Source organism: Panthera onca, chromosome F1 (assembly GCF_046562875.1).
Source record: "Panthera onca isolate mPanOnc1 chromosome F1, mPanOnc1 haplotype 2, whole genome shotgun sequence".
Classification (NCBI taxonomy): domain Eukaryota; kingdom Metazoa; phylum Chordata; class Mammalia; order Carnivora; family Felidae; genus Panthera; species Panthera onca.
The window spans coordinates 13,765,606-13,793,352 of NC_138355.1; the positions used below are offsets into that span (position 1 = coordinate 13,765,606).

The 27,747-nt window shown below is 52.2% G+C and overlaps 1 protein-coding gene across 10 annotated transcripts in view; it reads right to left on the minus strand.

Annotated features, from left to right (window-relative positions):
* Positions 1-27,747, minus strand: part of GPR161 (G protein-coupled receptor 161) — a 60,243-nt gene that overhangs the window by 17,690 nt on the left and 14,806 nt on the right. For 7 of the 10 annotated variants that reach the window (XR_013553222.2, XR_013553221.2, XM_078441167.2 and 4 more), the window contains 2 exons: positions 13,590-14,007; positions 3,192-3,916 (listed from right to left, as the gene is read on the minus strand). Coding sequence is in view for 8 of the 10 variants with exons in the window: in XM_078441167.2 (XP_078297293.2) it covers positions 3,192-3,916; positions 13,590-14,007 (1,143 nt within the window). In the remaining 2 variants the exon portion in view is untranslated. Of the gene's footprint in view, positions 1-3,191; positions 3,917-13,589; positions 14,008-17,320; positions 17,659-24,963; positions 25,573-27,747 lie in introns of those variants that run through there. The other 3 variants (XM_078441169.2, XM_078441170.2, XM_078441171.2) reach the window with 3 other exon arrangements.

A 27,747-nucleotide genomic window follows, 5' to 3' on the forward strand; every position in this document is an offset into this window, starting at 1 on the left:
AGGCTGTGGTGAAAGCCGGAACGTGCCCTGGTCTCCGGCAGTGTGAAGAGTCACGGGGGCCAGACCGCCGTGGCCGTGGCTGGGCTGACCGCCTGCGAGCGAGCAGCAGCCAGGTGGCCCCGCAAACGGAGAGGAACAAGACAGACCCTCCAGACCTCTGTTGCTCCTTTGGAAGGGGTCTTACCCCCCTCTTTCCCTCTGCTACCACCGAGCTCAGCACTCCCGGAGGTGAGGGAGGTGGCCTAGAAGGCAGGCTCCAGGGACGGAAAGCGGATTGGGGTTCAGGAGTCTGGGCGGATGCAAGCCAGGCCCACAGGGGGCGTCAGAGGAGGGTCCGCGCTCCCTGGCTCGGCCAGAGGGACCGAGGCCCAGAGGTGGAGGCCAGGCCTCCCTCTTCGGCCCAGAAGGGCGTGGGCATTCCGGGGCGGGCGGGGCTTGGAGCAAGGGCAGCCGAGTTCCGCTCCGTGTCCAACACTCAGGAGCTTGGGAAGGCCAAGTACACAGAGCCCATCGGCCCACACACTCTGCAACCCAAAAGCCTCCCACAAGACTGCTTGTCCCTCAGCGAGGAGGAGGCCACCAGCTGCCACGGACCTGCCCACCAAACCACAGAGGGGCGTCCCGGCGTTCTCCCGGCCCCACGGCCTCTGCCGGCACCACCACAGGCGACCTGCGTGGAAAATGCTGGCCAAAAGCCGGTGTTTGTTTTGGTGCTGGCTACCCTCTCCTCCTCTATTCTCTTCCCTCTTTCTTTCTCTTTCCCCACTCTTCACTTCAATGGAGGGCAAAACATACGCTTTTTGCCTAAAAGAGGAGCGATTTTACCAAATCTGAGTAAGTTACTCGGAGAAATGAAGCCAGACCGTGAATGCAGTCCTGGCTCACAAGTCGTACTTGGCAACAGGGACTTGCAGGGGCAGGCGATGGGCATTTCGGTGGTTACAATACTGGGGTACGGAAAGGTTCTTCTCCTCTGCTCAGAATGAAAACTCCCTCTCTTGATCTCAGGGTCATGAATTCAAGCACCATGTTGGGCATGGAGACTACTTACAAAAAAAAAAAAAAAAAAAGGAGAAAAAGAAGAAGAACAAGTCCCCGACTTCCTTCCTCTCTCAAGAAATAACACTCCATCAGCCCACGGAGTAAATCAGTGATGTTGGTTTCTTACTGCCTCGTGGAAAAGATCTCCCAACAATACTACCGCTGAGTACGCACAACCCTGGGGAATTCGTTCTTGGGAGGGAAGGTGGAAGGCCTCTCTATTCCACGAACAGGAACCTTTCTCTCGAGCGGTCTGAGCTGCCCAAAGTCACCCAGAAGAAGATGAGAACTGTAACCTGAACTAGCTTTTTCCAGTCGATCCAAGCGCCCTCAAATCTCTCTTCCAACGGCTCATCCGGGTGATAATCTCCCTCAAACATGGCCCTAAAAACCCGGCTACTTCCCCATCGGAACAACACGGTAATAACCGCTGGAGGCAAGATCCACCAGTGGATGCTAAAAATAGTGGGTGAAGGCTGAGGGAGAGACAGGGTATTTGCAGGGCCTCGAAGGCTCTCCCCCAGTGTATTTCTTAATTACAGTGGAAAAAACAGTGACTTTACGACGGAGAAACCTGGCAGACGCCTCCTGAACTGTGCGGACTCAGTGTGTTCCCCCCAAAATTCATACATTGAAGCCCTAACCCCGGTATGATGGTATCCAGAAGTAGGGCCTTCAGGAGGTAATCCAGAGCAGATGAGGTCATGAGGGTGGGGGCCTCGTAAGAAGAGACCACAGGGCTTGCCCTGTCCCGTCTCCCCATATCCACATGAGGACGCAGCAAGGGGACAGCTAGGAAGAGTGGTCTCATCGGGCTCCAACCACGTGGCACCTTGATCTCAGACTTCCAGTCGCCCGAAATGTGGGAAATACAGGTCTGTGGTTTAAGCCCCCTAGTCTATGGTGTTTGGTGATAGCAGCCCGAGCCAAGGCATCAACCGAGACGTCAAGGCAACCTAAACCAATAATAAGACGTAATGACATATGTGCCCCTGATGTGATCACGGAGAAGACCACAGCACCCCCCCCCCCCCGGCATTCCTGCCAAAGACGTAGAACCTCATTCTAATCCTGACAACACAGCAGCTGAACACAAACCAAGGGCATCCTAAAAACCCCCTTAGCAGTACTCTAAAAAGGTGCCAATGTCACAGAAGACAAGGGAAGAACAAAGACTCGTCAAAGCTTCAAGAAGACAAAGGGAGCCATGACCTGATCGCGGACCGGATCCTGGAACAGCAAAAGGACCTGACTGGGGACATGGGGGAAATCTGCCTCAAGCAGGGCATAGTTAACAGCACTGCCCCAATGTTAGTATCTTGGTTTGGTAACTGCTATGATTCGGCCAGATGTGAACGCCAGGAGAAGCGGTGTGGGTGGGAAGTCTCTGTCCTCTCTTCCCAGCTCTTCAAGTCTACAATTATTTCCAAATAAAAAGGGTTAAAAAAAAAAAAAATCTATCTCTGCCTAGAGCGAGTCCTCTGGGTCTCACCAAAGGTGAGAGGATCACCTCCAGAAGCTTGTTAGCTCCCAGATCAGTTACCGGATGGAGCAGCTTTACACACAGGGGACAGTGCCATTTCAAGGCGGCAGGGCGGAAGGCTGGGGTTTGGCACCGACACACGTGAATTACTGGCACCGGCAGGAGGAAACCGCTGACCAGCATGAAAGGCCCGAGGAGGAGTGCGATGGGAGGGGGGAGGAGCGCGATGGGGGGGGGAGGAGTGCGATGGGGGGGAGGAGCTCGATGGGGGGGGGAGGAGCGCGATGGAGGGGGGGGAGGAGCGCGATCCGGGAGGAGGAGCCGAGGAGGGGCAGGGGTGCCTGAAGGTGGGCTCTGCTTTACAGAACACCGACACGAAGGGACTGGCCAACAGCGGAGGGGAGCCCGGTCCAATGCTTGGGTTCTTTTGTCTGTAGAAAGGCCAGCGTGCCGTGGCTGGGGACACCAAAAACGGACTTCTGAACTCTGGTGTCCCCTGCCGAAAGCCGCCTGGGAATCACGGGGGACGCGCCGGGACGCTCCTCCCCCGACGCACACCGTGCTTGGAGCCTCGAGGCCGCCGTCGGTCTGAGAGCTCACCCGTCAACACGGCAGAGGGCCTCCCGCCCGAGGTGGGCCTCCCCCTCCCCGCAAGTCCCCAGGTTACCTGTGATCCTGTTGGAAATGCTGAAGAGCCTGGAAGTCCTCTGCCGCTGCACGAACGGCTCCCGGTAATACCGATCCCCAAAGCACATGCCCAGCAGCTCCTTGCGAACCGTCTTGTTCCAGAGCCCATAGATCAGGGGGTGGCAGATGGCGCTGGTAAAGGACAGCCACGTGGCCCAGGTCTCCAGGGTCGGGGAGACGTAGTTCTTCCCCCAGAGGGCCTCAGAGGTGATGACAACCATGTAGGGGCCCCAGGTGACCATGAAAGCACCGACGACCACCAGGATGGTGATGAGGGCTTTGCACTGGTTGGCCGAATAGACCACGCCCTGAAAGGCGTTCCTCCTACTGCCGGACGAGGAGGTGGAGGTGCTGGAGTTCTTCCTCCCATCCCTCTGGGGGTCCTCCTCCACGATGACCACGGTGCCACAGTGCACCTTGCGCGCCTTGACCCTGGCCACGCGGAAGATAAAGCCGTAGCACACCAGCATGACCAGAAAGGGGAAGAGGGCACACCAGATCTGCCAGAAGGCGGTATAGCCGGGCTCCCGGTGCCACGCAGCCACACACATCCACTTGAACTCGTCAAACTCCACCGACGACCAACCAAAGAGAGGCGGCAGGCAGCCGATGAGGGAGTGAAGCCATATGTAGACAAGCGCCATCACGGCGCGGTTCCCCGTGATCTTCATGGGGTACACCATGGGGTACAGGACAGCATAGTAGCTAGGGAAAGGACGGAGGGGGCGAGAGAGAGGAGTCAAAATAGAGAAAACGCACCCGAACGGGCACCCCGTGCTCTCCGAGGTAGGGAGCTTTGTTGAATTTCTCCATCCAACCCAGTCACGGGGCTCCGAAGACGGTCCCTTCTCCCAACTTTTCCCGGACAAGTCACAGACTCTGCCGTGTTACCCCGCTTGGTAGGACCCGTCATCAGCCAGGAGCTGGAGGCCAGGATGAACCCAGGGCTCGGGCGGTCCTGTTTCCGAGTCACGATGCCAGAGCCCAATCATATTCGGGGCTGTGGGTCCTCTCGGGGCACCTACAGGAGTCCTAAGGGATCGTGCATGAAGCCAGATCACTTCTGTGTTGCTGACATCAACCTGACATTGATTCGTTTCCAGAGGGTCATGAAAAAGCCAGAATAATATTGACGGACTAGGGGGTTCATTCAATCGATGGACATTTACTGAAGGCCTGCTGAACGCCTGTGCTACGTACAGGAAAGGCAGTGAGAAGACGTGGCGAGAGACAGACACGTGGGCAGAGCATGCGTCTGGGGTGTAAGAGCTAAATGGAATCCTCACCAACGACTGCGTGAAGCGGTGGGTGTTATCATCCCCCTCATTTTCCAGACGAGGGCACTAAGGCAGAGGAAGAATAAGCAGCCTGCCCAAGATAAGGGGAAGAAACAAGACGTAAACCCAGACGATCTGGCCCCACAGCCCCCAGTGACACGCCAGCGACTCCTCGCAAACCGTCTTGTCCCGGAGTCCACACAACAGGGGTGGTTTTTAATCCCTCGGCCCTGCGCGGAGGAGGGAGGCCTGGAGGGCTCCAGCTGCACACTGGCGGGGCACCTGTTCCAGAAGGCGGGTCAGCCCAGGCTTCCTGCGGGAGACGCACGTACACCCAGGTCTTAAGAGATCGGAGGCACTGGCCCAGGAGTCGCTGAGGAGGAAGGCAGCTCTGGGGTGCGGGGAGGTGTGAGCCAGCACCCGCCCTGTGGGGAACCTGCACGGAGCTCAGCACTGCACGGAGGCGCCGGGGGGAAAGCCAGGGAGGATTTAGATCATGGGGCTGAAAGTAAACCACATCCTCCCCACCCAGACATTTTACCCAAAGGAAATGCTGTTTAATGAATACTAGGGTTTCCCCGTGAGGGCAGCCTGTGGAAAAGACAGGGGTGGCCACGCTGATGCCACCTGGTACAGACAGGATGGCAGAAAACGAACGGGGCCAAGGATCCCACATCTCCCGTCCTGAGTCACCCCAGGGCACCAGCAGCGCAGGGACAGGGCCCACGGCCTGACTGCCACATGCTGCTTGCCCACCCTCTTGGAGGGAAGGCTTCCCCCATCTACACCCTTTGTGAAAGACTTTCCCTTTTTCAAAAAATTTTTTAAACGTTTATTTATATTTGAGAGAGAGAGAGAGAGAGAGAGCGTGAGCAGGGGAGGGGCAGAGAGAGAGGGAGACACAGAATCCAAAGCAGGATCCAGGCCCCGAGCTGTCAGCACAGAGCCCGACGCGGGGCTCGAACCCACGAACCGTGAGATCATGACCTGAGCCAAGGTCAGACGCTTAACCCACTGAGCCACCCAGGTGTCCCTGCTTCTCTAAAAAAAAAAAAAAAAAAAAAAAAGATTGGGGGGCACCTGGGTAACTCAAGTCGGTTGGGTGTCTGACGTCAGCTCAGGTCATGATCTCACCGTTCATGAGTTCGAGCCCCGTGTCGGGCTCTGTGTTCTCAGCTCAGAGACTGGAGCCTGCTTCAGATTCTGTGTCTCCCTCTCTCTCTGCCCCTGCCCCGTTCATGCTCTGTCTCTCTCTCTCAAAAATAAATAAACATTAAAAAATAAAATTAAAAAAAAAGATTTTTAAATAATCTCTACACCCAACATGAGACTTGAACTCACAACCCTGATATCAAGAGTTGCATGCTCCACCGACTGAGCCAGCCATGGCGCCTTCCTAACCGGAGGTGAGCCAGGGGCTGCTGATGTCCGGCTGCACGCTCCCCGGGTGTGGGATCTGAAAAGAGGATCTCGCGGGGACCCTGGGATGGGTCACGGCTATCTATCATTGCACGTGGCCTGGGATGAAACAATCAGTGTCTTATGCTGGTACCTGGGTTTGCATCTTGCAAAGTCCGAGCAGCCCAGGGAAAGAAGCATGCCTTTGGAGCTGCGATCCCTGGGTCCAGAGGGCAGCTCTCCCGTCTACAAGCTGTGTGACCTTGGGTGGCCTTCATCTGTAACGTGGGAACCACAGAAGCCCTGGCCCCAAGAACTCAGGGGCCAGACTGAGGGAAAGGCCTGCGTCATGCCTCCTCTTCACATGGCAGGGGCAGAGCTTGGTCTCTGCCTGTCCACCGACCTTTCCCCCTTCCTTCCTGAAAACGGGAACCCAGATCGTTCGTGCTGCTCCCAACTGCTATGACTGAACGGGGACACTGGGCCCTTCTGAGTCCCGAGAGATGAATCGGGCCATTCTGGTGGTCTCCTACCTCTTGCCAAGTCATGGCCGAGACACTGACCTGTGTGGCACCATCCCAGCCAACGCAACGTGAGGGGGTCTGCTAGGGTGGGACTGAAGGCTGCCTAGGAGGTTTCCTTCACTCTTAAAAAGAAACAAGGCAGAGATTTCTATTTTTCTATGCCCTTTTAAACCGTGTGCAGGCTCTCTGACCTCAAGACACCCCAGGGGCAGCAGCACAGCAAAGCCGGGCCAGGGAATGTTAACTGCCCCCGGCTCCTTTGACCAGCCCTGTTCTGGCGGTCGTAAAAATAATTACAATTAATAAGCGGTCCTCCACACATAATCCTTCTGGCTATTCTCAACATCCAGGTATTATTATTATTTTATGGCAAGACTCCTCCTTTTCTATAATAAATGGTATTTGTTTCACCCGCTGACTAAGGTCCCGGCCACGAGCAATTCCCGTGGGACGTGACCATAACCTCTCCCAGCTGAACCCCGAGTCCCACCGGGGTGCTGGGGGCCGGAGGCCGGCTCCCAAGGGGTCAGTCTCCCAGAGTCAGAGAGGCCGCCAGGGCCAGGGTGCTGCCCAGTTACCCTCCATTTATTTCATTTTTTGTAAAACTTATATACGATGAAACGCACAAATCTACGGCTCTATCAAGATACAGAACATCCCCCATCTGCCCAAGGGAAGACACGGATTTTGTAGATCTGAAACCTCATGTTTTAAACTTAGCCTCATTGAGGCCTGCTGCAGGTTCAAAGGAAAATACAGCACGACAGCAGCTTCCTGTGTCCCTGCACGTCATTAGAGGACCGAACAGAGAGGCTTCTTTTGCCTTCCGTGCTCCTAACTGGCTTCTGAAGCTCTGTCTTTTCCCCAGCAGCTCATTTTCAGGCACGAGCCCAAGCACGACCCCAGGTCCCAGAAGAGCCTCCCACGACGTCTCGTGTAACCAAAAAGTCATTACGCACACAGGGGCTCCGAAGCTTAGCTGTCCTGCTGCAAGACCGGCCCCTAAGATAGCGACGTCGGTCCGTGTCGCTAAGACGCCTCCACCACAAACAGGACGGAGCGGAGGCCGACTCCAGCCACCTCGGGGACAGTGCGCTACCACGGACGGACGCTCTCCCGGTGGCACTGGTGACCCTGCACCGTAACCACCCACCCCCCAGAGCCAGCCGCTTTCCCTCACCGAACCCCGTTTTCGGAGGCGGGGCCGCGTCCACCCGCACGTGCCGCGAAAACCCGACGAGCTGCCGGGTTAAGCGACCACGTCACACCCTCACTCGGGGTACAGTTCTCCCCGGGTCACATGACGTTCCCCACGTGGCCGGTTTCGGACACCGACATTCCCACCGAATCTCTCTCCAGTCAGCCATTCTTCTTACGCGGTCTGTTCTCCTTTGGCTCATCTGCCAACTTAGTTTGCGGAGTTCTCTAGCTGGGGTTCTCGGTGGGGACGACGTGTCCCCCCGGGGACGCGTGGCAATGTCTGGAGACATTCTGGGTGGTGACAACTGCGGAGGAGCCACCGGCATCTAGTGAGCAGAGGCCAGGGGTGCTGCCCAGGGCGGCCCCCCATCCCCACAAAGTGTGACCCAACCCAGAACGTCAGCAGTGCCAGCTTGAGAAACCCTGGGTCAAACTAGCCGCTTGCTGGACTTGATGGGTGGCTCCCTCTGCAGTCTGCTCTGAGTCCCGCCTCCGCCTCCTCGGAACCCGACGAGCTGCCTACCAGCCACGTGAGCTGGGGCAGGTTCACAAAGCCTCATTCTGCCCACCTGCAGAATGGGAGCCAGCCCCCAGTTGCAAGGATTTGCTGGGAGGACTGTGTATTAGCAGCAACCCCTTTCAGTGGAGGTCATGACACCTGCCCCGGCGGGTTCTCCGCTTCCACTTTCCTTTTTTTTTTTTTTTTTTTAAACATTTATTCATTTTTGAGAGACAGAGAGAGACAGAGCACAAGTGGGGGAGGGGCAGAGAGAGAGGGAGACACAGAATCTGAAGCGGGATCCAGACTCCGAGCTGTCAGCACAGAGCCCAACTCAGGGCTCGAACTCACAAGCCACGGGATCATGACCTGAGCCGAAGTCGGACGCTTAACTGACTGAACCACCCAGGCGCCCCCCCACCCCCTTCCACTTTCTTAGACACGTTTCCGGCTCTCTCCTCTAGTCCTGTCCTGTTCTTCTTCCCTCCTGTCCTACTGCTGTTTTTTCTCTCTCCCTCATCCTCCCTCCCTCCCCCTCCACCTCTCTCTCTCTCTCTTTCTCACACACACACACACAGAGTTGCATCTCTAGGTTTCCAATAGACTGGGACAAATATGTGACCTCCAAAATTAGCAAGATAGAGTAAAATTAATGTACTAAAATGAAGCAGGCAGAAGGAGTATATTATGTCACTTAGAAGTCTGGATCACGTAAACTGGCCCAGTCAATTTGTATCTTTACGCCACATGACCAATAATAAACGACCAATAATAAAAAGTAAATTGCATCTGCCACCAAGTTACTTGAAAACACGATGACAGGGGTCGGTACGCTGTAATCACCAGAACCGGCCAAGACCCTGCCTGGCTGCACCTCGTGGTGGGGAGGTAACGGTCACCGAGGGGAGGCACAGGTCCCTTCTGGACCGGCTCTGTCACGGGGTGGTGTGGAGTCAGGCCGCATGGATCAAAGCTCCAGCGGGTAAATGTGACACGTGTGTGTCACCGTGTTTCCAGCCACCACTAACAGCCGGAGACGATCTCCAGCCACCTAGGATGCACGCCCACACCTCCCCCCCACCCCCCACAAGGCCCTGGGCTCCTCCTCCCCGCTTGAGGCCCCGCCCAGCACTACCACGTACTCCGTGGTCCTTCCCCTCCCCTCCGCTGTGAGTTCCTCCGCTCATCTGTTCACCTTGGTCGTGCATTCCCCACACTACCTGCTGGACGCCGTTCCTTCCATCGAAGGGTCTTTTCCAGCTCTTCCAGGCCTGTGCCATCCTACTCGTGGTTAGGACTTACTCGAGTGGCACCTCTTCCGGGGAGCCCTCCAGGCCCTGCCACCCCAAGCAGGACTGGGGCCGCGCCAGTTCCCTATGCTTTGTGTCCACACCCGCCCTCGCTGGCAGGCCTCTGCCGCCTACGTGTGAACACGTGGGCAAGGTCTGTGCGCTGTGCCCGCTGGTATCCTGCCGCCCTAAGGACCAGGCCCAGAGCCCTTCCTACATGGCCATCCGGCCAGCACCCCCACAGGAGAGAATAAAGCACCAAACTGGGCAACGCAACTGAGTCTCCCCCACCTGCCCCTGCCCAGCGGGCACAATTTCCCAAACATCCATACACAGACGGCTCCAAGAGAGGCACTTAAAAACCAGTTCCCCAGGGGGGCTCAGCCCCTTAAGCAACGGATTCAGCTCTTGGTTTGCACAGTTCCTGAGATCCAGCCCCACCTTGGGCTCTGCACTGACACCATGAAGCCTACTTACAATTCTCTCTCCCTCTCTCTCTGCCCCTCCCCTGCTCTCTCTCCCTCTAAATAAATAAACTTAAAAAAAAAAAAAATCCTCAGCTCTCCTCTAGCGGTTTGCCTTCACCCCATGTCCCACAGGACCCAGGGCCCAGGAAAGGAAATTCAAGGAACAGTAATTTGGGGGCGCCGGGGTGGCTCAGTCAGCTAAAACTCTTGATTTTGTCTCAGGGCATGATCTCACAGTTGTTTGGTGAGTTCAAGCCCCAAATTAGGCTCCGTGCTGCCCGCCCAGAGCCTACTTAAGATTTTTCTCTCTCTCACAAATAAACAAACATTTAAAAAATCAACTACTTTTTAAAAACATGGAAATTGGAACAATGGCGAGATCCCATGTCTCCCCACTGCCAACAAAGTTCCAATTACTTTTTTTTTTTTAATGTTTTATTTATTTTGACACAGAGAGAGCGGGGAGGGGCAGAGAGAGAGGGAGACACAGAATCTGAAGCAGGCTCCAGGCTCCAAGCTGTCGGCACAGAGCCTGACGCGGGGCTCGAACTCACAGGCCGTGAGATCATGACCTGGGCCGAAGTCGGACGCTCAACCGACCGAGCCACCCAGGCGTCCCCCAATTACTTTTTTTTACTGTTACATAATCAGTCTTGATCGGATGCCAACGAACAGCTACTGGAGTAAAAATCTATCCAGTCTTCTGGAAAACAACCTGCCTTTTACACACGAAGAATCGCGAACATGTGTTTCTTCTTACCAAAACCACAATTTCACCACACACATGTTCCTCCAAGTAGGAAGCTACAAAGGGACTGTAAAAATAAATTCTACCTCCACGGGATGGCACAATATGGAACCATTAAAAATCATGTTCTTCTGATACATGAATTTAGCAAAGTTGCAGGATACAAAATCAATGTACAGAAATCAGTTGCATTCTTATACACTAATAATGAAGCAACAGAAAGACAAATAAAGAAACTGATCCCATTCACAATTGCACCAAGAAGCATAAAATACCTAGGAATAAATCTAACCAAAGATGTAAAAGATCTGTATGCTGAAAACTATAGAAAGCTTAGGAAGGAAATTGAAGAAGATACAAAGAAATGGAAATACATTCCGTGCTCATGGATTGGAAGAATAAACATTGTCAAAATGTCATTACTACCCAAAGCTATCTACACATTCAATGCAATCCCAATCAAAATCGCACCAGCATTCTTCTCGAAACTAGAACAAGCAATCCTAAAATTCATATGGAACCACAAAAGGCCCCGAATAGCCAAAGTAATTCTGAAGAAGACCAAAGCAGGAGGCATCACAATCCCAGACTTTAGCCTCTACTACAAAGCTGTAATCATCAAGACAGCATGGTATTGGCACAAAAACAGACACATAGACCAATGGAATAGAATAGAAACCCCAGAACTAGGAACCACAAACGTATGGCCAACTCATCTTTGACAAAGCAGGAAAGAATATCCAATGGAAAAAAGACAGTCTCTTTAACAAATGGTGCTGGGAGAACTGGACAGCAACATGCAGAAGATTGAAACTAGACCACTTTCTCACACCATTCACAAAAATAAACTCAAAATGGATAAAGGACCTGAATGTGAGACAGGAAACCATCAAAACCCTAGAGGAGAAAGCAGGAAAAGACCTCTCTGACCTCAGCCGTAGCAATTTCGTACTCGACACATCCCCAAAGGCAAGGAAATTAAAAGCAAAAATGAACTACTGGGACCTTATGAAGATAAAAAGCTTCTGCACAGCAAAGGAAACAACAAACAAAACTAAAAGGCAACCAACAGAATGGGAAAAGATATTTCCAAATGACATATCAGACAAAGAGCTAGTATCCAAAATCTATACAGAGCTCACCAAACTCCACACCCAAAAACCAAATAACCCAGTGAAGAAATGGGCAGAAAACATGAATAGACACTTACACATCCGGATGGCCAACAGGCACATGAAAAGAGGCTCAACGTCGCTCCTCATCAGGGAAATACAAATCAAAACCACACTCAGATATCACCTCACGCCAGCCAGAGTGGCCAAAATGAACAAATCAGGAGACTATAGATGCTGGTGAGGATGTGGAGAAACGGGAACCCTCTTGCACTGTTGGTGGGAATGCAAACTGGTGCAGCCACTCTGGAAAGCAGTGTGGAGGTTCCTCAAAAAATTAAAAATAGACCTACCCTATGACCCAGCAATAGCACTGCTAGGAATTTACCCAAGGGATACAGGAGTACTGATGCATAGGGGCACTTGTACCCCAATGTTTATAGCAGCACTCTCAGCAATAGCCAAATTATGGAAAGAACCTAAATGTCCATCAACTGATGAATGGATAAAAAAATTGTGGTTTATATACACAATGGAATACTACGTGGCAATGAGAAAGAACAAAATATGGCCTTTTGTAGCAACGTGGATGGAACTGGAGAGTGTGATGCTAAGTGAAATAAGCCATACAGAGAAAGACAGATACCATATGTGTTCACTCTTATGTGGATCCTGAGAAACTTAACAGAAACCAATAGGGGAGGGGAAGGGAAAAAAAAATGAGGTCAGAGCGGGAGAGAGCAAAAGCATAAGAGACTCTTAAAAACTGAGAACAAACGGAGGGTTGATGGGGGGTGGGAGGGAAGGGAGGGTGGGTGATAGGTATAGAGGAGGGCACCTTTTGGGATGAGCACTGGGTGTTGTACAGAAACCAATCTGACAATAAACTTCATATATTGAAAAAAAAAAAATCATGTTCTTAAAGGGCACGTGACAACCGCCGGAGGAAGGAAATGCTCCCCATCACTTGTTAAGTAAAAAAGCAGCTCACAAAAACCACATGGGCCATAAAGCCTATTTAAAAAATGTACTGTAAAAAAAAAAAAAATGTACTGTATGCAACCAAAAATTACTGGGGGCAAATATACTAAAAATGAAACAGTGGTGAGACTGTGGACATTTCTTACTTTATTCTTTACATTTTCTGTAACATTTACATTACTGGAGAAAAAAAGATATTCAGAGAAGCCAACTGATTAGTTCTGACCAGTCGCTTCCTTCATTTTACATCCCCCACAGCCGCCGAGAGCCAACAGGGTTCGGCCTTGGGCCTAGAGGAGGTCTGAGCTCAGAATGGACCATCCAGCTACCACTCGTCAGCTAAAATACTGACGGTCCCCGAGGGAGCTCAGGGACTGTGTCACCAAGTGACCAGAACCCTGGCTAGTCTCCTCTGACTCCATTGCTAGCTTCCTCCCCCGTCCCGCAAGCTGAATCTACTCTCTCTCCGAAGTCACACACTGGCCTGTGGTGAACGAACTGACCATCAGAGCAAAATCCTAATATGCAAGATGAATCCAGGGGCCCGACCAAAGCAGCAGACGGCAGGCAGCCCTCTGGGAAACCAACATCTCTGACGCATCACCCTCCCCGGCTTCTTTTTCTCATCCTTAAAGCGCGGGCCAGAGATTTCGAGAACTTTCTTTGCAAGCAACGGAACTCCTTTTAAAGACTAAACCTATATGCAGTGTCGGTCAGCTGAAATCAGAGATGCTCTGGTTGAAGGGCTGGAAGAGGCTTTCTCACCCTCCCCGGCAGAGGCCCCCGACATCCTCCCCAGGAGCTAAAACGAGATGATGTCTCCCGTTCCCACTCTGCACACGCTCCTTAACTCTTCCATTCTCGACGTCTGCGGCAAGCTTACCGGTCGACAGCTATGACCCCCAGCGTGAGCATGCTGGCCGAGCTGATCAGCAGGTACAGAAGGGCGGAGAAGTTGCACCAGACCACGCCGAAGATCCATTCCCTCCGGATGGAGCTGGTGGCCACGAAAGGCAGCACCAGCACGGACAGCAGGAAGTTGGACAGGGTCAGGCTGAAGACGAACTTGTTGCTGAGGGTGAGGAGGTAGGACTTCTTGTACAAGGTGACCACGATGACCAGGTTGCCCAGGCAGACGAACATGGTGATGATGATGATGGCGACGAAGCTGGTGACGACGACCCCCTCTTCGCCACCCTCCTCCTCTGTGAGGTTACTCAGCTCCTTCCCGTGGCCGAGGGAGGAGTTGAGGCTCATGGTCAGGGCACCTCGGCGTGCGGTGGGCAGAGCATGCCGGACGACTAGAAAAAGAAGGTGAGACCAGGGGACGGGGAAAGACTCGTCAAATCGCATCCTACGCACTGGAGAGAAGGGCGGCAGAGGCCCCCGTTCTCCTGCCAGTCCCGAGGCTCTCAGCCAGTCTTCCCCACCGGCCTGCTTTCTACAACCGACTTTCCGTGCGGCTCCACGTCTCTGCCTCCTTGAACGATGGGCTCGTCCAACCTAAACCATCCTATTCGTTTTCCCCAGGGCCAGCGGTTCAAAACCTGTGACGTCACTTAGGAAGCGGCGCCAGCCAGAGAGCCGATCCTCAGGCCCCAGCCGAGACAGGCTGGTCCCAGAGACCCGAGGTCCAACCTAGGAGTCTGCGTTTGAAACGAGCAGGGGACGGGTGATTCTGTTTCAAACGCGCTGTGGACTGCTGCTTCGGGGCCCTCGCAACTCAGGGAGGTCCCTGAACCAGCAGCATCGGCATCACGGCAGCCTACGGCTCAGGCACGCCTCTGACTTCCTGAATCAGAATCTGCATTCTCACCCCAGTTGATTCCTGTGCCCACTAACGTCTGACAGTAAGATTATCACAGGAGGGCGCCCGGGGGCTCAGTCAGTTGAGCGTCTAACTCTTGATCTTGGCTCAGGTCATGATCTCACAGTCGAGGGATTGAGACCCACGTCGAGACCCGCAAGGGGCTCCCTGCCGCACGCGGAGCCTGCTTAAGATTCTCTCTCTCGCTGGGGCACCTGGGTGGCTCAGTCAGTTGAGCGTCCAGCTTCGGCTCAGGTCACGATCGCTCGGTCTGTGAGTTCAAGCCCCACGTTGGGCTCTGGGCTGTCAGCACAGAGCCCGTTTCAGATCCTCTGTCGCCCTCTCTGCCCTCCCCGCTTGCACAAGCAAAAATAAACATTAAAAAGAAAAGATTCTTTCTCCCTCTCGCTCTGACCCTGCCCTGCTCACACACATGGGTTCTCTCTCTCCCAAAATAAACAACTGGACACTTTTTGAAAAAGATTATCATAGGAACTATTCTGAGTTCCCCGAGCAGGGTTTCAACAAGCACAACTCATATTGAGACAGCATCACTCTTCTTGTGAGCAGTGGTGAAGGAGGGCAAGGAGCCAAGCACCAATTATAAATAGGTAGGTGCAGGCACAGTTTGAGCTCCTGGCCCACAGACACCATGCTCTACAAGGCACAGTCCCTGCTCCGAGACACCGGCTCAGAATCTCGGCTAAAGCTCAAGGTTAACAGGTGAACATTAAATCCTACAGATGCCTGTTTCCCCAAAACTGCCATCTACTCTGATCAGCCACAAAATCCCACAGATCACTTCCTCCAGCGGCTCTGGATCCCAACAAACAGAAGACACCAGAAGGAAAGATTTCCTTTCCATGAGCCAGACGACAAGGACCCTGGTGCCTGAACTGCCCACACACAGCGCAGAGCCTTCCCCGCAGCCGCCGGGACCGACGCCTCTGTCCAAACACCTCTGGCCACAGGGAGGGGGCCCTTCTTCTGTTTCCAGCAGTCCTAAGTGCTGGCTAGAAAGCTTCCCTTTTCAGTGAGCCTGACGGCGGTGGGTCAGAACCACAAACCCGAGGCCTGCTGGCTGGAGCAGCACCAAATAATTCTTTTTTTAAATTTTTTTTTAATGTTTATCCATTTTTGACAGAGGAGGGAGGAGAGGCAGAGACAGAAGGAGACACAGAATCCGAAGAAGGATCCAGGCTCTGAGCTGTCAGCACAGAGCCCAGCGCAGGGCTCGAACCCATGAACTATGAGATCATGAACCTGAGCCAAAGTTGGATGCCCAACCGACTGAGCCACCCAGGCACCCCAACTCTTTTTTTTTTTTTAATGTTTATTATTTATTTTTGAGATAAAGAAAGCATGAGCAGGGGAGGGGCAGAGAGAGAGGAGGACAGAGGATGGGAAGCAGGCTCTGTGCTGACAGCAGAGAGCCCGATCTGGGGCTCAAACTCACAAACCGTGAGATCGTGACCCGGGCAAAAGTCAGACACTTAACCAACTAGGTGTTTGTTAACTCTTACAAGTAAATTATTAATTGATGTCTCGAAACCAAAGTCCTACATAAGCTTATTATTCTTAACTGTACAAGGGATAACATGGTGGTAAAGAAAACAGACTTCGAGTCATTAGACACATGACGAACTGGGAGAAAATATCACTTCTGTCACAGAGAAAGGACTAATCATTCTAATTTACAAATAATGCCAAAAAAATAGAAAAGGTGAAAAACCAGAAACGTGAGCAAAAGATATAAACAGAAACAAATGGAGCTCTCTGAGGAGTTCAGTGTTAACTAGGCTTTTGTGGGCATCATTTCACAGCACATACATCCATCAGATTGTCAAGTTGTATACCTTAGACTTACACGATGTTACCGTGTCAATTTGTATCTCAATAAAACTGGGCATGAAAAGACGGAAACGGTTCACGGGGGGCGATAGACGAATTGTACTCAAACGTACGAAAAGATGCCCAGTTGCAATGAAAATAAGAGAAATGCACACAAAACTACACAAAGACACCATTTCTTTCCTTTCATGTTCTGGTGGCGGGGCTGCAGGGAGGGGCACTTTCCCCTCTGTTCCAGATGTGTGTGCAAAAGGGCAAAGCCCAGTGGAGGGGAAGGTAGCAATATCTAACAAAGCTACATATGCACGTAGCCTGTTTCAGATTCTGTGTCTCCCTCTCCCTCTGACCCTCCCCCGTTCATGCTCGGTCTCAAAAATAAATAAACGTTAAAAAAAAATTTTTTTTAATTAATGCTGTAGAAGTAAATATAAAATGGCTCTGTAGTGAATTTCCACATTCTCAAAATACACACTCAGTGAAAGTGAGTGCATACAATTCACAATGAGGGGGCGTCAACAAAACAAACAAAAACAGGAGAATTGATAATTGATCATTGGAATTGATAATTCCAAGAACTTAAATTAATAGAAAAAGATGAACAAGACTATACACACAATTAAAAGCTTTAAAAAGAAAAGAGGTAAGAACCATAATGAAAGAATAAGACATGAAACAGAACCAAACAGAAATTACAGAAATTAAAACTTTAGTTGTTAACATTGAAAACTCAATGGTCATGCTGCACAGCAGATTTAGCTAAAGAGAAAGATAGTAAACTAGAAGACAGCTCTGAGGAAATTACCCAGAATGCGATTAAAAGATTAAGAAGCTGAAAATAGGAAATAAAAGTCAAGATTCATGAAGGACAGGATAAAAAGATACAACATATGTTCAATAGAAGTGGCAGCAAGAGACATTAACGAGAACATGGGTAGCAAACACTGCTGGGTGCCTACCCAACAACCACTCTGGTTTTTCTCCTCACTGGCAGACCTCTTACTTCGTTTTGGTGTCCAATCCTTCTCCCAGTGACTCAGAAGGTTGATCGTATCCCCAGTTTGGGGAACTAGATCCCGGTAAGTCTAAAGTAATCACTGTGTCCTTTCTCCTTGCAATTCTGGCAAAGAAGTCGGAAAGAGATGTCTGGGGATAAACAGGGTGGAGAAGGGGATATCTAGGAAAAGCTGCTTTGATCTCACAAAGACATTGGGAAGAAAAATCTTTTCCTAATGGCCCTAACGGCAAAGAAAGCACAGACAGAGCAAAGGCAGCCATCTTGGCGTCCTCAGACGCTAAGTCAGCAGAGAGCTGGACCCTTGGGCTGCTGGATTAACAGATGCTCAAGTCACTGCATCCTGGCCTCTTGTTATGTGAAATATACATTTTAATAATGTATCTGAATCTACTTAATGTGAAATAACACATTTCTTAAAATGACTTTGAGGTCTATTTTCATTGAGGCTCCCGTTACTTGAGTCAAAAGCATCCAATTTACAGTGGGTTGGGTCTACCTACACAGTACTTAAAGATATGACTGAACATTTTCTAGAGTTAAAGAAACATACGAGTCCTCAGAATGAAAGGGCATATCAAATTCCAAGAGTAAATCAGAAAAAAGTCTGCACAAGGCACATCACAGTGAAAAATGTCAAACACCAAGATACAGAGAAAAACAGTAAAAGCAAATTTTTCTATAAAGAAGTAGCAATTAGGGGCACCTGCGTGGCTCAGTCTGTTAAGCGTCCAACTTCGCCTAGGATCATGATCTCGCCGTTCCAGAGTTCGGGTCCTACGTCCGGCTCTGTGCGGACAGCTCAGAGCCTGGAGCCTGTTTCGGATTCTGTGTCTCCCTCTCTCCCTCTGCCCCTCCCCTGCTTGCATTTGGTCTCTCTCTCGCTCTCTCGCTCTCTCGCTCTCAAAAATAAACATTAAAGAAATTTAAAGAAGTACCAACTAGATAAACAGCAGCCTCTTCTTTTGAAGAAAACAGAAAATAGAGGCCAGAAAACCACGAAACGCTCTCTGTCAAGTGCTGAGGAAAAGAACTCTTGCGCTAAAGTTCTACATCATCATTCAAGAGAGGGCACAATCTACTTTGAAGCAAACAAAACCTGAATGTTTACTAACAGTCCCTGACTGAAAGATCCACTTAAAGACACATTTCATGAAGGAACCCCAATCCAAAACTAAGGGGCAGGGCGCAAGAAGCAACTAACTGTTAGAAAAGAAACTGGTAACTATACGGCTAAATCTAAATAACAACTGAAAAAACAAAAAATTTTTTTTTAATTTAAAAAGTCAAACAGCAACAATAAATCTTATACAAACAGCTAATTTGGGAGCTTTTGAAAACAGGCTGAAATGAAAATGCAAAGCAAAATGGAAGCTCTTAAAGGCATGGTTAGAGTAGAAATAGTCCAGGTGGGTAGGTACTCGGGGCAGAAATTTTGGTTCCGGCTGTCTCCCCAGCACCCGGACAAGTGCCTGGCACACGGTAGGGAAACTCAATCATTATCGGTACACGAATGACTAGCTGCTGAAGTTCTGTTATCGTGAGGTCAAATACGAGTGCCAACAGTGCGAAGGTAACCACTAAGCATAAAAACAGGACGCAAAAGTTCCGATCCAAAAGAGAAGGGAAAAAGCGAATGAAGTTCCACTTGCCCTTGTTCCCCCCCCCAGTGGCCCCAGGCTGGCTCACTGGTGAACCAGAGGCCCAGAGAAGGGCTGCGGGGCCCAAGCCGCAGTGGGGAGGCACAAGCCCCGGCAAATCTCCCAGGGGGGCACCTTTCACGACCCAGAGAGAGGGCGTCCTGGCAGGCGGCCGGCTTACCCAGGGCCTGACAAGCCAGGGCCCATGGAATGGAAGGAAATGGGCGCGTGACTCACATCTCGGCTCTGCGGGCCCCTCTGCCGCCAGACCCACAGGGGCGTCAGCACTCCCACACTCCCTGGGTCCTGCCCTGTGCTGCGACTCCCAGAGACAGCCCGAGCGTCACGTGACTGGGGTTCTATCAAACCTGTCAGAGGTTACTCCGGGCTGAGAGCTCGCCCTCTCAGGTCACCAGGGAAGGCTCACCTGTCTCCTCCGCCGTGGCTCAGTGCGGCACGGCCCTTCCTCCTTCGGAACCGCCTCGGTCCTCTTGGCCATTCCCAGGGACGGTGAACGGCCTGCTGGACTAGACTGCTGGCAACGGCTTCGGGTCATTCAAAGCCAGATCTTGACACTGAAGTGAGCGATCAGTATCATTTTGGCTTAAAAAACAGGCGACCAAGGGGCACCTGGGTGGCTCAGTCGGTTGAGCGTCCCGACTTCAGCTCAGGTCATGATCTCGCGGTCTGTGAGTTCGAGCCCCCCGTCAGGCTCTGTGCTGACAGCTCGGAGCCTGGAGCCTGTTTCGGATTCTGTGTCTCCCTCTACCTCTCTGCCCCTCTCCTACTCACGCTCTGTCTCTCTCTCTCTGTCAATAATAAACACTAAAAAAAAAAAAATTTTTTTTTTTTAAACACAAGGCAACCAAATCTAGGCGGCTCAGTCGGTTAACTGTCCGACTTTGGCTCAGGTCATGATCTCACTGCTCGTGGGTTGGAGCCCCACGTCGGGCTCTGTGCTGACGGCTCGGAGCCTAGAACCCACTTCAGATTCTGTGTCTCCCTCTCTCTCTGCCCTTCCCCCACTTGTGCACGCACTCATTCTCTCTTTCTCTCAAAATAAATAAATGTGAAAAATATTAAAAAACAACAACAAGGCAACCTTACAGAATACTGAGTCAGGTATCTATCGTGTTTTATAAACTGGTTTGCGTGGTAATTTCCACGAAAGAATTCTAGAAGTACCTTGACTTGCAAAAACAGAATTACTACAATGTAAGGGTGGGTTCTCTCTCTTGTTTGTGAAAATTTGGATATTTAAATTTTTTTATGTTTTATTTTTTATATTAGAGAGAGAGAGAGAGTGAGAGAACAGAGTGCGAGCAGGGGAGGGGCAGAGAGATGGAGACGGAATCCGAAGCGGGCTCCAGGCTCTGTGAGCTGGACGCGGGGCTCGAACTCATGAGCAGGGAGATCATGACCTGAGCCGAAGTCGGATGCCCAACCGACTGAGCCACCCAGGCGCCCCAGTGCAAGTTAGGAGGTTGACGGTCTCCCCTCAGATTCTTACCTAGAACTCTGATTTTCATCAACTTGCAGTGGGCGTCCTTCCTGCCCAGACTGCAGTCGCCCTGAACTTGCCAGAAAAAGACGATGTGGCCTGGGGGTTAAGTGTATAGACACTAAGCCAAACTGCCTGGGTTTGAAGCCCAGCAACTCTACTTCTTAGGCCCATGAGCTCAGTCAACTTCCGTTCCTCATCTGTAAGAAGACGATCTTCCTCACGGTTATGGCGAGGTCCGGGTGAGTTTCCACCGATTTCTACCAAGCGCCCGGAGCAGCATGTGGACGAGCGAGGTCCGGCCGCGCGCTCGTGGGAGCGCCCGAGGAGCCTGCTGATTTCACTGTGGGAAAGGACCCTTCCTGCACGTTTTGGCCACGGCCACGTGCCCCAGGACTCTGGCTGGAACAGCTCAAGGACAGACTCGCTCCCACGGGTTGGGAGGCTGACGGGACGCGGGCCGGGGCGGCTGCGGTGGCGGCCGCGTGTGGCACCGTGAGCAGAGCTGAGGGAATGACAGCAAGAGAGGGAGGCACGGGGAAGCGGGGGAGAGAACGCCGTGAGCCCGGCCACGCGTGCTGGCCCAGTAACCTGAGATTCCGAATCCTCTCCTTCTCTCGGGTGCCCTTTCTCCTCCCGTGAGGCTAAGTGGGCTGGGTTTCTGACACCTGCAACTTCGAGAATCCCAACTAATACTCTGATCCGCCACGATCCGCACACAAAATGGCAAGACCCCCACCTTTTCGGACATCGGTACCAGGAACCTTCTCTTCTTCAAGGTTAGGCCGACTCCTCGGGCACAGCTCTGCCTACCTCGGCCTCCTTCTTAACACCTTATCCTTTCCTTCCTGCTGCAGCCCCGCGGCCACCGGTGCCGTGGACTGTCGTAGGGCACCCCCAGCGTGCCGCCTCTTTGGGATCAGGAGATGCGTGGCCCAGTCCACAAGCCGCTACAAAGAAAGGGAGGCCTTCCCTGCCCCCCCCCCCACCCCCCAGCGCCGCTTAGAAGTGAGGCCACCAAAGGGACGCCGGAGAGCCCGGAGACAACGGGCCCAGGCTCAGGTGGGTGCTGGGAGACCATGGTGATCGGAAGGTGGCAGTTCTCTTGACACCTGTCTAACAAGGGGCTGCTGGACATGACAAGACACATCCGTCCTCCCCAGAAGTCTTCTCTAGAAAGATAGTTTCTTTCAGCATAAGGCAGAAGGTTCTCTTCTGACATTCTTAAATATACCCGAGCGGGAGTGGTTCCCGCTCTCCTCCACAGCCACCCACCTTTATGAAGAGCCTGAGCAGCCTGGAAGCTGGGACCGCCAGATGCCCTCTCCTAAAGAAATTCAATGCTGGGGCACCGGGGGCGCTCAGTGGATTGAGCACCCAACTCCGGCTCGGGTCACGAGCACACAGGTTGCGAGTTCGAGCCCCCGCGTCGGGGTCGGTGCTGATGGCTCAGAGCTCGGAGCCGGCTTCGGATGCCATGTCTCCCTCCCTCTCTGCCCCTCCCCCGCCCACGCTCTGTTTCTCTCTCAGAAATAAACAAACATCAAAAAGTTTTTTAAAAAACAACAACAAAGGAGTATTTCCTAAACACCACTTCAAACAAGCCCAGGCGAGGTCACTGTCGTGCTATTTCGGCAGCTCTCTCAGGGGCTCTTCAGGTCAGCACCTCCCAGCGCTTTTTACACATCAATCACCAGCCGGAGGGGGAGACGGGAAGAAGGTTCTAATGACTACCTTGCGGTGCACAAAGTAACAGAGATAGACAGTAAGCCCCCACCCCTCCAACCTATAAACCAGACCACACACCTCGCTGAGAGCCAGAGAGAGATCACAAGATCCCGGGGTCTCCTCCTCCCCTCCCTGGCACTCACATGAAAAGTGTTCCAAACACAGCAGGTGCAGCAACTTGGCCTCTGTGGGGACAGGGATGCCCGCACAGCCAGCCCAGAGTCTTATTACCACGCACAGGGCACTCGGCCCTTGTCCCCACAAGGGCACCCCAAACCCAGGAATGTCCTGGTTCAACATCTCTCACTTCGCATGTAAAGCAGGCCTGAGCTGTGGTCTGCTTGGGAAAATGCACGAGCACTTTTTCTGCACCAGCAGAAGGGGGAAAAAAAAAAAGCTACAGTCAGAACCCCAAACGACCTTATGTTCTCAGTCCCCGACCGAGCTCTTGGTTTGCCAGCGGGAAAGACCTGGCTTTGGTCCCCTCTGCATGGACATTATCCCCCTGAGCACCTCACTGTCCTTCACAACAGCCGTCTGTAGAGACTGGAAGGCTGGAGCTGGGGTTCTTTACCGACTGTGATCCTGTCCACAGGGGTCAACAGTGAGTGTGCCTGATGTCCTTCCAAAACCAATTTCTTGTTCCTCAGCACAGACCTTCCCCAAGGCTTGGTCCTTGATCCGTCCCTTTCTCCCAATACGCTTGAGAATCACATCCATTTCCAGAGTGTTGCTTGATTATTTTTAGCTAATAATAAACAGTGTTTGCAAAACCCTGTGCAACATACAATGTGTCCTCACCTGCATCATCTCATTAGATCTCCTGGGTAACTTTTAGAGGGAGGAATTACTCTTCTCCCCATTTCAGAGAGGCAGCGAAACATATGGTTAAAAGCATGAACTCTGGAACTAGAGGGCCTGGGTTCAAATCCCAGCTCCACCACTTACTGGCTCCGTGACCTTGACATGTTACTTAAACTCTCTGGGCACCGGCTTCCCCTTCTGTAAAATGGGGATAATACTCTTGCTCAGGCACCTGCCTCACAAGGTTGGTGGGAGAAGTCAATGAGTTCATACTTGTACAGTGCTCAGAATAGTGTCTGGAACCACATCAGTGTTTGTTAAATAGATAAAACGGGGAAACTGAGGCTCAGAAAGGTTAAGGGCCTAGTTCAAGAAAACAATAAGTAGTAAACTTGGTCCTGTGGCTGTGAGACTACCGTCTGCCTTCCATCCGTCCACTTAGCACAGGAGAAGCTTCGGCATGGCGTGGCCTCATCTACATTCCAGATTTCTGACCCACCAACCCCTTCACGGGCCTTCCGTTCCAGCCAGCTATGCTGTGTGCTCTCGTTTCCCATCCTCTTTGCTTCTGCCTGTCCTCTACACGGAATGCTCTCCCCGTTTGTGGTATGGATGAATAAAGATGTACTAAATCTAAGATATGTTCCTGATCTACTGGTCTAATAACTTTATTGAAAGAGGAAAGGAAACAAACAGGTAAATGGGGCAGCGGGAGACTGAAGCCTAAAGAACAAACAAAAAAATATACCAAGTCACGACATGGAATTTGGCAATGATTTCTCGGATGCGACATCAAAGGCACAGGCAGAAAGAAAAAAACAGACAAACTGGACTTCATGAAGATTTAAAAATCTGTACATCCAAGGATACTGTCCACAGAATAAAAAGGCAACCCACAGAATGAGACAAAACATTCGCAAATCACGTATCTGATTAGGGATTAACATCTAGACTATATTAAGAACTCCTAAAATTCAGCCACAACCAAAAACATCCCATGTCCAAAGAAGATATATAAATGGCCAACAGACACATGAAAGATGCTCAGCATCACTGAGCATCAGGAAGAGTAAATAAAACTACAAGGAGATACCACCTCATACTCATAAAATGGCTACTATAAGGGGAAAAAAAACAAAAACAAAAACAGAAAATAACAAGTCTGGGTGAGGACATGGAGAAATTAGAGCCCTTCTGCACCACTGGTGGGAATGTAAAATGACAGGGGCGCCTGGGTGGCTCAGTCGGTTAAGCGGCCGACTTCGGCTCAGGTCATGAGAGCTGACCTCTCATGGAGCTCCCTCTGCTGGTCTGCAGTAGGTTGGTATGTTACAAACACATTCCCAGAGACAAATCTAATTTGCTGGAGAAGTGGACAAAAGACAGGTGTGTTGGGCTTTGCCTCAGGAGAGAAACACTGGGCATGCAGTGAAGCGGGATAGGTGAAAGCAGGAGGAGGTAGAGCAGGCGCTAGCTCCGCTGGGTACAGAGGGTACGGGGCCCACACTTCAGGCCCACACGTCGGGCTCTGTGCTGACGGCTCAGAGCCTGGAGCCCGTTTCAGATTCTGTGTCTCCTTCGTTCTCTCTCCTCCCCCGCATATGCTGTCTCTCTCTTCTCAAAAATAAATAAATGTTAAAAAAAATAAAAAATTAAAAAAGCAAGGTCTCTAAGAGATACTCGTACACCCGTGTTCCTAGCAGCATGATGCACACCAGCTAAAATGTGAAGCAGCCCAAGTCGGCCCTGACTGATGACTTGACAAGCAACCCACGGTACACCCACATGATGGACTGTTAGCCTCCAGAAGGAGGCTCTGACACAGGCTCCCGCACGGGGGAACCTGGAGGGCCCTATGCTGAGTGAAATAAGCCAGTCAGTCACGCAAGGGCAAATACGCATGGTTCCACTTACACGAGGTGCTCGCAGTAGTCGAAATTACAGCCAGAAGGCAGAATGGCGGATGCCAGGAGCCAGGGGAGGGAGGAAGCTGGTGAATGGGGTTAGTTTTACAAGACGAGGAGCGTTCTGGGGACGGGTGGCAGGAACGGGTGCCCAACGTGATGGCAGTCCATACCGCTGAATCGCGCACTTGAAAATGGCCACGACGGCACGTGCACGGGAGATGTACTTAGCACAATAAAGACAGGGAAGAACCTATTTATCGGGGTTGCTTCTCTTGAACTCCTCTCCCCACAGGGTGTGGAGAGTCACGAAGCGAAGGAGGCAGCGGCTATCTTCAGCCGGTGATGATGATGACGGTGACAAGGAGGAGGGCCGTAGGCGGCGTCCAGAGTAACCTCCAGGCAGCAGGGGGCGTGGGCCGTGTGGGGCGTGGGCGGGTGACTCCTCACGAGCTCCTCGCCCCGGCGGCCACTTCCGGCGGCCACTTCCGCGGCCGGATGCACTAAAGGCACGCGCCCGTCGCGCTGCACCCTCCCCAGAGCACACGGTGAAACAAAACTCGGCTTCGTGCTCCTCAGACTCCTCTGCGGCCGTTTGGGTCGCGCACGTTGGAGACTGTGAGGCACACCGCGTACTAAGCCAACTTGGACTCGGAGCCACACACTGTCAGCTGAGTCCTTTCAAAGGGCCACTGGCCTCCCTCCCAGGCCGCCGTCGGCAACCCCGAACGCCGCCAGCATCTCCCGGTCAACACGGACGGGGGACGGTCCATCGCAGCCTCCCGGAAAGTTGGCCAACAGCCAGCTGAAGCCGCGACGAAGACAACTCCCCAGGGGAGAGTCCTAGGTCCCGAGAGAAAAGCGCTTTAGGGAGAGGAAGCAGCAGCGGTTTCACCACAGCTCTGGGCAAAACATTCAGGAGCCTGAAGGTGGAGCACGACCCGACCAGAGAGACGCCCAGCTGGACACAAGGCAGCGGTCTCTCCTCTGCCAGGCCACCGGCCACCCCGGCCTTCACCACAGATTCCCCCCCTGGGGGGGGTGGTGGGGGGGGGGGGGACAAGGGCAGACACGCCAGCTTTTCCAGGGCAGGCTCGGGAAAGCCTCCACAGCACTGGCCCACGGCCACCCTGCCTGGAGCTGGGATCCCGGCAGCTCTGGGAGGTGAAGCTGGGTCACCCCAGGTCAGGACACCCGAGGCTGCTCCTCTTACCTGACGCTGCGGCCAGAGGTGGCTGTGCTGGGCCAAGGGTCTGGTCAAGATCCCCTGCTCAGGCAGAGAGGCACCAATGCCACTCCCCAGAGCTCCTGACTCAATACACCCAACTGGCTACTCGACAGCTCCAGTCGGACGTCACGGGCATGGCAAGCCTAGCACGTCCGAAACCAGACTTCAAATCTCTCAGACCTGCCCTTTCCACATTCTTCCTCATCTCCTGTTGTGGTTCCCCCATCCTCCCAGGCCCTAAACCTGGGAGTCACTCCTGACTCCTCACCTTCTCTCGCTTCTCCTATCTGGTTCATGAACAAATCTACGGGCTCTAATTTTGAAATGTTTCTAGAATTCAACTATGTCTGACTATCTCTGCTACCATCACTCCCGCCCAGGCTTTGTTGTATCTTCTCGGGATTACTAAAATAGCTTCCTCGCTGGCCTACCTGCGTCTGCCACTGCCCCCATTCTCAACACAGTCCCCAGATGAGCCTGTTCAAACAGAGGTCAGAACAAATGAGCAAGCCACGGCTTTATTCAGAACGCCAAAAAGGATCCCCAGATCACTGAGAACATGCCCCCCAGTTTCCTACGTGATCCGGCTCTCCCTTACTGCTCCAACCTCATAATAAAAATCGCTTTTTACACCCACTCCAACCACACTGGCTTCCTCACTATTTCACAGACACATCAAGCATGCATCTACCTCAGGGCCTTTGTACTTGCTGCTTCCTATGCCCGGAATGCCCTCAGCCCAGAGTTCTTTGTAGGTTGCTCTCCCACTCGAAGTCTTAACTTCAATCACCTTTTTGGCATGGCATTCCCACCCCCACACTACCTTTCATACCCCTCTCCCATACTCTGTGGCCCCATTCTCTTCCTTACTTTTTCTCCTTAGTGCACATGTATGTACATACTCGTTAATCTGTTAATGCCTTTCTCTCCCACGAAACTGTATGCTCCGTGAGTGCAAGGAATTCTGGCCTACAAATTTCTTCACTGGCATCCAGAACAGTGACTGACAACGAACAGGTACACAATATACGTGATAAATAACTGAATATATGAATGAGCCACGGGACACTGGGCATCCTGGCACAGCAGGCATTTCTGGCTCTGTAGACACAGCAGCCACTATTCATTATCCAGTCGATACCCCCTTTCCCCTCTCAACACAACTCTCACTTGACACGGGGCACTAAACGTGCCCACGAAAACAGACTCCCTGTACACAGCCTGAGCGGCCATCAGACCCAGTTTCAATCAACAAATGTCTACAACGTGGCCAAAGGCTATCCACTTCCTGGGGGACAGACCCAGCTATGGCTCCCGCCCTTTTTCCTTTCCCCTCCCTCCCGACTGGAACTCAAACCCGATGCTCACAAGTGAGGCAGCCACCTTCTGACCAGGTAGCTGGAAGTCCCTATGCAATCAGTTTGTGGCCCAAAACCACATACCAAACTGCGAGGCCTCCGTGCCCAGGCATGCCAGTCAACCACTTTTTGGTTAAGTCCTTGTAGTACAGTCTCCCCTGCACGCCACGTAGAGGAACGCTAACTTGACACGTAGGTCAAAGGTGAG